Genomic DNA, 12,940 nt, shown 5'->3' with positions numbered 1-12,940 from the left:
TTAGTAGTAGTAGTGACCAGTATAGTGGCTGCTTTTTTGTCCTATATAATATAATATAATATCATATCATATCATATAAACAACTTTTTTAACAGGTAAACATTTAGATACTGATCAACCACTAAATATATCCACAAAGAAACACACACACAATATACATATTTTTTGCTTTGAAGGGAGAAAGACGATGCTAGTTTGGTAGTACGTATTTCTACAGAGAAAATGTCTTAAACTTTAAACAGGAAGCATAGCCACATTCCATAAATCCTCTCGTTCGAGTTATTTTCTCGGTGCATGACAAAAACTTTCCTTCAGAATGATATCAGCACCAGGCGGATGTCACTATTATCATTACAAAGTGTCTGAGGCAGCCATGAATTATCCAGCTAAAGTCTCAAACCCATCCACTGTCCGTACAAATCAGTTCAGCTCATTTCACACTTGGGGCAACTTATTGTAAGCTATTCACATAAAATCTGAATCAAATGCATGTTGGACTGGCTCGAGCGACCAAATATTTTTTGATCAGCTAAATAACCCTGCACTGTATCACACTTTAAAAGTGCATGAACAGAATCAATGCCTTGAGCAGTCCATTGTTAGCCACAAAGACAAATTTGAGCTCCTCCACAAGAATTACTTGCCATGTATCTGTGCCAAATACATGCAGAACGGCCTCCCAAGAGATGCCAAAGAACAAATATCCCCAGTAATATGAAATGGAGGATGTGCTCATTATTTCTGTTTCAGATAAATAGAGGTAAATGAATATTAATGGAGGATTTATCATCAGTCTTTAATAATATGAGCTTAATTTCTGTCATGCAGAGAAGCCTCAAAAAGTCTAAATAATTGAAAAAACACAAAACTCAGGGGCAATTATTGTCTGCAATTTTGCTCCACCCACTTTCCTGCTAAAATCATATGTCGATAAACTAACTACCAATGCTGTTTTTCACACAGATACAACTATTCAAATCATTTTTATGAGACCAGGAAGACCAGAAATATCACTGGCCATTGTGTTCGTAAAGCTCAGAGGGGCATCATCATAATTTCTGTGACTAAATATTAATTTGTGACAAATTAGTTATTTCACACCTGCCTTCAATTTATAATTTTTTCTTCAACCGCACCAACACACAATATCTCTCTTCCTTAAATTACTGAATTTGCAAAAACTGCAACATCATATCACAACAACACGGTCTCAACCAATCTATTTGTCTGGCCAATAGAAGACAGCGAGGAGTGTCTGGTCAGACTAATTTAAAAACAGCCATTGCAATTCTGATTTATGCCACTAGTAGTGCAGAAATTACACACAGCATTAAATACAGAGCTGTAATTGTTTCAGCAGGATACAAAGGATATGACCTCACAGGTTGCAAAGAGGGAATACTTTAATTAAGCACATTTATGCTATGTTTATTTCTGCAGGTTCAGAGCTTGTTGTTATCTGCAATCCCTTCTAATTAGACAGTGACAAACGGTAGGTCAGCATGGCCACTGAACAGGGTCATCCCAAAGCATAATGAATCAATGAGTGTTTTAAAACATTTCAGTCTAATGTATCCCAGGAGAAAGACCCTTCACAAATACCCCACAGAGAGCCATTCTGGCTGACTATTGATGTGAAAATTAGCAGTTAATGGTAATTTCACTTACTATACAGTTATCACATATACTGTGGGGTCCAAAAGTCTGAAAGCACTAGTGAAAATATTTTTTAGTTAGTTTTGAATAGTTTTGAACTACTTTTTAAATAGTTTTGCATTTAATGTGTCTTTGAACAAAAAAATCAAGTCAGTAAAAAATTAAAAGTAAAATTTATTTATAATTAAAAAGTATTTATAATTAAATGTGTGTGTGTGGAGAGGGAGTCATATATATATATATATATACGCACATATCGGGATTTATAAAAAAATAACCTAGGCGTAAATATGTGCGCACCGTACGGACACTCTAGACCATGCGTACGCACTCTTTTACTGGAGGGAGCGAAATAAGGAAGCAAACAGAATGATTTTAAAGTCTGTTTTACATTTGACATACACGTTTAGATTAAATATGACACTCTGAATAATGAAGTACTGAAATTTCATGAAATTGTTATCCAGAAATTACAACATTTTTATATGAATTTAAACAGAAATATTTGCAGTGGATGTGCTGCTTTCGAACAATTTGCCTGTGGTATGCGATTTAATGTTTTAATCACAGCGAGGATTGCTTGGCGCATGATAATTACGCTTTAAATTGTGTTCTAAATAGCAAAACTCTATTTTGCTATTTAAACTCTAAAACTCTTTTTAAAAAAAAAGTTTTGTGAACTTGACTTTGTTTGATGGCTTTGGAACATAGATGTTAATGACAGAAATAAGGATGTGCTCGTTGATCAAACAGTCCATTGGTCTGATGACAGTAGAACCTCTGTTCACAGGTGTCGCACACAGACAGACAGTAGCCTAATGATAACCCCTTTCATGCTCTTCCCAATATTGTGACAAACAACATATTTAAAAGATAGAATTTGAAGGAAACTGTAAGATATGCGCGTTTTATTTTCAAAATGTTTGGTTATTGACGCGGTGAGTCAGACAGCCATTTACACTGCAAAAAAAATATGGCCTATCTCTTTCCATAAAGTATCTCATATTTTCCTTATGTAGCCTATTCCTATACCCTTAACTGTGTTAAACATGGTGTCACGTGGATGGAATATGCATGGAAATGATATGCAGATGACGTTATGCATATTAAAACTAGGCGTTGTAAGATCCATAAATGGCTATTTCGGGGAGGAGACAGGGTGGAGATTAATGTACGCACAATCTTTCGCTGACTGGGTATTACAAAGGGAATTTTGCGCAGGTTCTGGCATATGCATGGCTTTATAAATCTGAAAACTTTTGTACGTACGCAAAATCCAGCTTTTGTGCGTACGCACACATTTAGGATGAAATCTACGTAAAGTTTTATACATGAGGCCCCTGGACTTTTGGAGCCCATATGTATAGGAATTTTCACTAGACAGTCAATTCAGAGTAAAATAATCCTGAGAGATAACAGTCACAGCATGATCACAGGCTAACAATAATCTTATATCAATGTTTTGACAACCAACATAATCTTCCTAAAACTAGAGAAAATCTGATATCGTTTTGATGTGAACTACTTTCAAATAATCAGCAAAGCCAAAATATTTTGGAGGCCATGATAAGACTACAAAAGCTCTTGGAAAGTTACGTCTGAAAGGCCAAAATGAATGGTAAAATAGTGACATATGTAAACACAGTGAACATGACGATGAGGAACATTTTGCTTACTCTAACAAATGATCACGAACAGCCTAATTGTTCTTTTTACTTGCAGTTCTCAGCATTTTTTATGCCCTAGTCACTGTGCTCGAAAGCTGATTGGATGACACTTTCAAAGTGTAATCCTCCAATCAGAAGCCATCAATTTTACTATGCAGCATGAGAGCATAATTTTGATGATGATGCTAGTAACAGGACCATATGGTCATTCAGCAGTCAGGGACCTCCCAGGAAATCTAAGCTATGAACTTGCCAAACATTTGTGGGATGTAACTGCCTGGCAGAGAAAGGATTCAAGCCTACCAAAGAAGAGGGTATAAATGAGAAAGAAATGATTTGGGAAATGCAAATCGGGTCATTTGCATAAATATTACTTCATGCCAATCAATATTAATTAAAAATGGTGATGAAAGAGAAGATGCAGTTAGAATGAAACCCATTTGATTTGTCTGTAGCTATTCTGAAAAAAATTCAATATTCTCAAATCACATATTTAATCTGAACTGTGTTATACAGGCCAAACCGGCCTCCCAGCGTTTTGAATATGCAAATGTGAATTTCTTGCTCACTTATTTATATACACAAAACATTTGAGATCACAAGCGGAGCCTTGGGATTTCTTGTTTGTCCATGTGATCAATTACAGCGATCTACCTGATTTGACTCTGTAAACACCGCGGAATGTATGATCCAAATAATTACAAAACACTTTAGCTCAGGGCTACCTTTCCCTTCATGTTTTTCAAAGTGACAGAGAAAAGCCCAATTCGGTAGATGGAAATTGAATTCAATATGCACCCGTTTATAGCTGTTCTGTCTAAGAGGAAAATATGCAGGAGAGAACATTTTCAATGCCATTTTCATGGCAATCTGACAATATATTGAGTGTTTTATTGTTTGAAAGAGAGATAGCAGCTGCATAGCTGGAACCATTTATGGACTTTGGGTGCTGAAGTCACTTCAGAAACAGTCAGATGTGCAGTTGATATTTTAAAAGGTACAAAACTGTATAAGGAATATTCTGGAGTTAGGTTGAATAAAGCTCAGAAGACAGTGTTGATTACCACCATTTCCATCATTTCCAGTTGTACCTCCTTTACTTAAAAAAATAATATCTAGGTTATAATAAGAGACTTACATTGGAATGAGGCCCATCTGTTTCAAAAATATAATCACAAGACATAATATGGATGCTAACAGATTTTCATGAGGAAAAAAAGCTTGCTGACTTTTTTTGTGTAAACTTGATGCAAAATTTATAACTGTCACCAGAGCAAGACAATAGAACCTAAAACCTGAAAATGACTGTTAAACAGTAAGATTTAAAAAGATGTAGATCTTAAATAGATGATTTAACAGAATTAATGAATCTAGGCACTTTATTAAAATAATACGACTTACATTTCTGACCCATTTACTTCCATTGTAAGTGTCTTACTTATACCTCCTGTTTCAAGATATTTTTAGTGTTTTGCCATCTATAAAACTGCATACATCCTACATGATTCCCTACAAAATCATGCCACCTTAAAAGTGTGTAAAGAGACAATCCAACATGATCTCATTAGCAGTCATAAGCCTTCATATGTAAACATGTAACAGTTTCATTATTCACAGCATCATAAAACTTAAGCCTTGTAAAAACGATAAACTTCCAGGATGTACAAATGTTTAAGAAAGCTTTGAATTCATGGAATTAAGTTGATTTATTTAAAGAAAATCTATGTAATATAAAATTATAATACAAACAACATGGTCACTTTAACCGAAATACCTAAATAATGCAACATATTTAAACATTTTTAAAATGTTTAAAATATCTTTACATATGCTCAATTAATACTATTGAAACTAAGCATATGTAAAGTCTTTTAACTTTTGGATGCTGATGTCAATACATCCACATATCCAAAAATGTACACGTAATACAAATACCAATGAGATTAGACTTGTGATTCCTATCAAAGTACATTCATGCTGCATCTGTGCATAAAAACACACCGTTTTGTGATATACTATGGTATTCCCCCACCCCCCAGAACAAAAGTGTAACTCATCTATAATAAAGTGGTTTAATTAGATTTTGTTGTTGCCACTCCCTGATGCCGCATACCTGTGATATCTAGAAACTGCACAAATACATCACATTTAAAGGTTGAACACACTAGAGAGTTAGCAGCGTCTATTACTTTTTTTCTTGCTGGCTTTGCAAAAACTAACACGGGCATCATTATAAAAGGCTTTAGAAGTAGTTTTACTTATATGAATTTGATTGATATGAGCTTCACAAATAATCCATGTACCACAGAGGTTTTGCATCCTATTGGTAAATACAATTTTCATGGATGTATGCTAAACACTTCCTCCTACCTATATCAGAGTCAGAATCTTGAAGTCAGTAAATAAATCAAATGGATCCTATTTACTATATAAATGCACAATCCTGGTGCCTCTGTAATCTTGTATCAAAATGCAATAACTCGCTCTGCCTCTGAAATAACATTTCTTTTTAGCTGATATCACTAATCCCTTTTACTTTTCAACCATTCTCCTCTTTTCCTCTGGTAATAAACAATAATAAATACTATATATATACAGTATAATAACTTATTGCAAATGTAAAATGGGTTGTGAACTGTGAATTGTGACTTTAAAATGTTTATTTTTTTTTATAAAGCAAGACACCTCAAGCACAAAAATAACAGACATTTAGCAAAAAAGAATGAAAAAAAAAGACTACAATAAAGATGGATGCACGCATTCTCCCTTCAAGAAGTGACTAGAATTCAAGATGTCCTCCAAGTTGAGGGAACAATGGTGATCAACATGATGCGCTGTGACTACTGATCAAAAGTGAATAAAAGGCTGCACTATGCAGTGGAGATGCAGAGCCTTCTCATGGCCCCTGGCATCCATAAAAGGGGCCTCGCTCTTCTAAACCACCAATAAGCAAGCAGTGTTATTTTCAATATCTTCTTTGGACTGTAACAATAAACCCAAAGGGTTTTAAGACAAATTTATCTGCAAATGCAACAATAAGAAAGTCTACAAATAATTCATTGGCACAATTAATGAAGCAATCCACCCAACACTCAGAAGTCAGAAAATACAAAATAAATAATTTCACTCTTCATTCTCATTTGTAACCATTCATGTTTCTCTGAAATCTGACATTTTAAATTCCAGTGGGCGTATATTATCACATGTGCATGACTCAGCACAAACTGACACACTGTGGACATGCACTTCATTAGCATCAGCCAAATTCCCCTTTCTTGCTCTGCAACACGCTCTGGAGCCCTGGGCCTGACAAGGGTCATTTGCACAAAGTGACAGTTCAGTTCTCCCACAGATCGGAGTGCAAGGGGACCGGACCCTGCAGTGCAGTCAGGCAAGTTTCTTCTCCAGAAATGGTCAGGCAAAAGAGCAAACGTCCACTGCTGGAAGAGGGCAGACCAGTGTTGGAGAGAGAGAGACAGAGAGTAATGAGAAACAGCCTCGAGACGTTGCTCATCTTCTCCAGCAGGGCTTCATTTGTGACTAATTTAGGAGACACAATTCGGAGCATTTGACTTTGAGCCATCACATCAAGTGTCACTGTGCCTGGAGAGGAGATGATATAGAAATAAAGAGAAGAAACGCCACTTGCCGATAATAAGAACTTGGGATTGCCCGCATGTCCCATTTATGGCCACCACACAAAAGCAAGGAGCCCTATGGGGACCACTGCTTAAAAAGACCATCCATAACAAGACTGTGGTACAAAAATAACTCCATGCCAAGTAAAATATGAGTTACATTGGTGCATCAACAATATAAAGGGAAAAAATAGAATATAATGCTTAAATGCCTTGAAATCTTCACCCCAAATGGTCAACATTTCAGCATAACTTCATTCAGAGCCATTTGATCTGTTATTTTTTTCACCTGCAAGTCCTTTATGTCACATCAGACAACCATGTCATATCAAGTTGAATGCTGAAGCTGTGAATAAATTGTGGCAGCCTGTTTTATAGACTATCTTGCTGTGCAAAACTAGCCTTGGCATCCCATTTTCCCAACTGCGGTTTCATGGCCAAGGTTGACATTTCTACAGAAATCACTAGTTTCAAAGTATGAAGGCTGGTGAGATGGATTTCACTGCTGTTTATTTGTGGGTGATGTTCAAACTTTTGTCCAAAAGTGCCACATTGAAAATGGCTTCTAACTCCAAATGTAAAGTTTCAAACTTTCAGGGTATAAAAGCTTTTCCTGGTCACATTATGGCTGATCGAAGATGTGTCCTCAAACAAATTACTATTTGGCTGTTTTAGATTCATATCTGTTTGTGTTGAAATTATGGTTAGTTATAGTCAAATACATCAACCTGTTTGAGGCCATGTTCAACAAACCTAACGTGTTAATACACCACCAAAACCATAAATCCGTTACTGCAATATTCCTGCAATCAGCTAATGCCTGCTCAAGCGCATTTAATGTGCACCAGCATCATAATTATCCATTATGCAAGTCTAATATGTTTTTACATTTCAAAACATTTTACTTTCATCCTTGGCGAGGCAGCATTTCAAACACTGATGTTATCATAAAGTATAATCAAGCTCATGTTTTTGCTGGCTTGCTGGATATCATCCTGCAGAGTGCAATGAACCAGAAAACCAGTTTTTAGTGATCCTCTCATCGCCCCATTCAAATACCACACTTTGTTACCATGCACACAACCAGGCGTGAGAGATATCAAAGACAACCATTTATTTTGGACCCTCTCGGTACAGATCTTTTTTTGTCGTGGCCGTTTGAAGGCGTGCGCTGCTGAACGCTCATCCGGGAGGGCAGAAGCTTCATTCTGACACTACAGCGGGGCTGTGTGCTCTTTTAAACCTGTGATAGCAATCCACTAAAGCCTCCGCTCTATAAATAGAATCTTTCAGTGTAATCTTCGAGAGAGAAAAAAAAAAGGAAAAAATAAGCTGGTGCATTTAAGCTTCTCTAAACATGCAGATAGCTGAAAGTTACTGAAACATTACTTTTTAATAGTAAAGCTATATTTCCAGTGCCTATGATGATGACTTTATACAGAAATGCTTTGAGATGGGAGTTCTGTTTAAGAATTCATAGACACAGAAGGAGTGATATCAATTATAGAGTCTGTGACATAATAAAATGCTAGCACAATAACTGGGGAACAACATAATCAATGGCTTAATCTTCATTTCAAGCTTGATTCATATTTAAAACATTACCAAATGAAAATCACTCTCTGTTACAAGATCGTAAATGGAATATGACACAGTTTGGAATGGAATATAAAGCTAATTTGAAAAGGGGGATGAAAAATGAAATTGGGGGCCTACTTAACTCAACTGAACCTTGACCATTCCAAAGCACCGTGTTCCGTTTGATCGGGAAAGCTGCCACCTTCTCCCTAGGGGGTTATTATTTCCAGCTAGTGAAACCAGAATGCCATAGGACGGTTACTCCCTCTCTTTCTCTCTCTCTCTATCGCCACCTCATTATTCATTATTTTTGAATCACTGTGCTGGGATTGAAGTGAGACTGTCAGCATCCATTCTCGGCCAACCATCTCTGTGAGTTGTTGTCCTTTCACAGTATGCTGGGTCATCCCTGCCTCCAGTTGATCTCTATCTTGTGCCAGTTGTGAAATGTTACAGATGCTAATTAGCTGTAATATCGGTGACCCCGATACCAGTCCATTATGCATCATCCCCCCATCAGAAATGTGTATTGCTAGCAAATTCCTTCGAAGGCATTTGTGGCAATCTGTTGCTGCCAGCAACCGTGGCAAGAGACAAAGCTGGACAGCAGAGGGACGATTGATCACTTGTCATTGATGGAGTCTGACAGCAGCATAACAATTACATTTAGGCCAAAAGGCTAAGTATGGTGTCAGGTGCTTTAACTAAGTTCAAATGACCCTCTTCATTGCCAAAGCTTTTCCAAAGACAGTATTCAGGAATTTTTTATTGCCATTTGGATTCGCGATTAAGTAGTGAACTCTGAATGACAAAAGACTGAAAAACATGTCAATGTTTACTATATTAAAATAAAAAAGAGATAGCATGATGTAAACATACATTAGACTTAGTACCCCTGTTCCAAAAAAGTAAAAAAATACATAAAGTAAAAAAGGCAATTAATTAATCGCAATCCAGGTGGTTACACTTCTGACATAACATAAAAAAACATAAAACACATCAAGAGTAAACATTCCTGTTCAGTACACCCAGAAACTGCTGCAAAACTAAACAAAAAAGTCATAGACATCAGTAGCAGAGCACAGCAAACTGTTTTTGGTGTTATTTTATGTGGAAGGGTGGAGGAATACAAGGGGGCATCATAAAGACAGTATAATTAAGCTGTGAAATGATCTCCAGCGTTAAAGGCCTGCAGATGTCTGGTTCATACTCACCCTCCTTGGATGGGCGCCGCACCTCCGCGCTCAGATTGCACACCTGCGCTGAGCGCACCTGAGGAGTCAGGCATCCTTCGGTTTGGGGATTTAAAGGCAACACCACGTTACTGAGCATCAGCACGCTTTCAGATTCCCCATCGCCTAAATGTTGTGGGCAGGTGCATTTAACGTAGACTATTCCACACGATTCAGCTTTCTCTCCTTTCAAGCAGTTTTCCAACCACGTGCATAACACCTGACATCCAAACTGACTTGGGCTCGCCTTGTTTAAAACCACAAACTCCACCACAGACATTTCCTCCTCCTCTGTCTTCTTCGTCATCAATCCGTTGTAGTCGTAGGGAAACACTCGCCGGAGCTGCACGAAATTTTTGTCGTAATGCAAAAACACATAAATATTCTTGGCGTCATCACACAGGTGCACGATGGACTCGTTGATCCTCAACAGCTCGTTGATCTTCTCGTGAGAGAAGTGATCGAACTGGTAAGCCAGCAGAGAGAATTCAGAACAGCTAATTTCTCGTTTGTAAAGTTTTAGGTAGATGCTGTATTTGGTAGGATCAGGGTTCTCCAACGTCCATGTGCAGTTTGTGAAGTTCTTGGGAAACATTTCATTTATCGAATAAGATCCATAGATAACTCCTTTTACCAGCGTGGAACACCAGAAATCTTGGGCACCAGTATATCCAAACATAACCAGGAGATAGGTGGAAAATATATAAATCAACAGATTACGAACAGCCTTCATCCTATGTCATTTGGCCTGCAAGAGAAACAGAGATGCACTACATTGTCAGCCTATATGGTGTGAAGTGATGCTTTTTCAAAGAGTTTCAGTCCAAGATTCCCTAACTATCCAGTTTAGCTTTATGTTAAACACACACTTACCTACATTGTTCGTTTGTACCGCATATTTTCAATCATAAACTACCATCTCGATTTTATAGAGATCCAAATGATCCTTTCCATGGGAATGCAACACATTTCGGATAAACATTGCCACCTTGTGGTGTTTAATAAATTGGGGGTAATAACTTTGGGCATCTGCTGTGGCAGGATAAAACGGCATAATATTTAGCGATCAAATTATCATTTAATATGATCATTACACACAGAATGATCTTTACCGTGTTTGAATGACTGACAGTGTCGGACACAATGATCACTGACATTCAGTAGCTTTATGGTCGTTATAATAAGTAGCGACTCGATCGTTTGGAAGGATAACAAAAGGCTGGCATAGCATGGCACGAACAAAAAAGACATTCTGGCACAATAAAACGCTTTGTTTTTTATTCATTCGAGGGTAATGTGTTCTGCATGTCTGACCGCATAATAATCATCTGGCTACATATCTGTCTGCTCAGACACTGAGATTTCTAGTCAACTAAAAACACACTACATTTACTAAATACCGTCTTTTCATATCCGATTGACTGGATGGACTATAATGCCGTGATCTATGCGAAGATTAAAGAAGCGTTACTTCCATCATCCAACTCCCTTATTGAACGCAATCTATGCTTTTCATGAGGCAAAAACTTTGATTTCGATGTAATGATTTTGTCTCCGCGACGATCTGCTTGCTATACGTGTCTCATCATAATGTGTGCAAATGTGTTGAATTCTTAAATATTCTATAAGTCTGAAAGAAAGGCGGCGGAGAGGGAGAAATAAAGAGAGAGGGAGATCCAGCAGAAGAGAAACGCTATTCGATGTCCTGTTTGCATGAATCCTGCAGGCATTGCAGCTGTGTGCAGTGTCACAGCATTCCAAAACCGAGCCTTTATTTTCATTCTTTAATCACCTTAAATGCGGCACTACTTGTAAGACATAGCAAAACGCGTACGATGCAATATACAGAGAGGTTATACACACGACTATATAGGACGAGACAGTATTGGCGCACATTGCTACCGTCGCGACATCGATGTCGCGTCGCGCGCTTGCACTTTTCGTTGATTATCACGGGAGCGTTCCAGTTTGTCGCGTCGCGTCACAATCAGTAATACGAACGGATTAGAAAAAAAAAAAAGCTGTGGCGACAAAAATGAATAAATAAAAACTGCAGCGAGGTCTTTTCATATTCATACTCTCCCACAAAAAGAAGTCTAGCGTGATTGTCAATCGTCAGTTTTTTGGGGGGTGCAAACCTGAATGTGGTCACCAAAACGGATTTTACGATATACAGTCGGAGCCAAACTCCATTCTGTGTCATTTGACTGCGAAACTCGTAGACCATCGTTTAACTTCACACTGGCCCTGGTGTAACGTTCGAGTCCTCTGAAACATTGACGTAGTTTGTATTGCATTAATCAGAATGAACTGTGGAACTCAGATCTTTAACTCGTTTATTCACTGAAGAGGGATAAACTTGGGCGAGGGCCATCTCATTATCGTTCAAACCTTGGCTACATATTTATCCATCTATAATAATATTAATATTAATATCAATAATAAATAGGTCTTACCTTGCACTCTGAAAGCTATGGCTATTTTTCCCACATACTTGGAAACATAATTTAGAAATGAAACGTGTCGCTCCCCTGCGAATCGATATCTCCCATTGCCGATGATAGAAGTCTAGAGCAACAAGATGGTCAATGAGCAAAAATGCATTAGACTCCAGGCTGGATCATCATCTCGCTCCTTTTTTTTCCCCCACCTCAACGCAGCCAAGTGATGAGAACGCAACAGAAGTGAGCGGACACTAGAACGAGGGCTAAAAATGTTGTGAATCTCGACTGATCATAAGTCGTTGTCTGCCCGTCCCTCAAGAGATGCCCAGGTCGGGTAGCAGGTAGAGCGCAATCCCTGACGGATGGAGGATGCTGCTGACTCGCTGTGGAGTGAGATGGAAAGCGCTTTCTCGCCGAGCCTCAGGACTGGAGCTGCAATATCACGTCACTGCCACTAAGATAAGGCACGTATGGACGTCTCGAGCTGCGTCTCTCACCATCTCACACCCCTTCCCCTGGATAACACAGAAACTTTTTTATGGGAAAATCAAGGCAGAGGAATGTCCCTCGGACTGGAACTAACGACACAGGGTCTTTTCTGCGACCGCATGGACTATTTTAGCAGAAGCCAATGGAATAATAATTCTTAAGAGTCTTGTTTCCCGTGGAATTACGTTATCTGCATGAGATTTTGAAAGATGTGTAGCCTACAGGAACTCGTGAAG

General features: G+C 38.1%; 1 protein-coding gene across 3 annotated transcripts in view; it reads right to left on the bottom strand.

Annotated features, from left to right (window-relative positions):
• Positions 1-12,719, bottom strand: part of LOC107664175 (adhesion G protein-coupled receptor B3-like) — a 209,305-nt gene extending 196,586 nt beyond the window's left edge. For all 3 annotated transcript variants that reach the window (XM_016454645.1, XM_016454654.1, XM_016454664.1), the window contains exons 1-2: positions 12,228-12,719; positions 9,754-10,519 (exon numbers count right to left, since the gene is read on the bottom strand). In XM_016454645.1, coding sequence (XP_016310131.1) covers positions 9,754-10,504 — 751 coding nt within the window. In that variant the 5' untranslated portion in view covers positions 10,505-10,519; positions 12,228-12,719. The remainder of the gene's footprint in view (positions 1-9,753; positions 10,520-12,227) is intronic.
• Positions 12,720-12,940: the final 221 nt, after the last annotated feature.

This window comes from Sinocyclocheilus anshuiensis, unplaced genomic scaffold (assembly GCF_001515605.1).
Source record: "Sinocyclocheilus anshuiensis isolate Anshui unplaced genomic scaffold, SAMN03320099.WGS_v1.1 scaffold425, whole genome shotgun sequence".
NCBI lineage: Eukaryota > Metazoa > Chordata > Actinopteri > Cypriniformes > Cyprinidae > Sinocyclocheilus > Sinocyclocheilus anshuiensis.
Note: the sequence above shows the minus strand (reverse complement) of the source record. Positions and strands in the feature narration are given on the sequence as shown.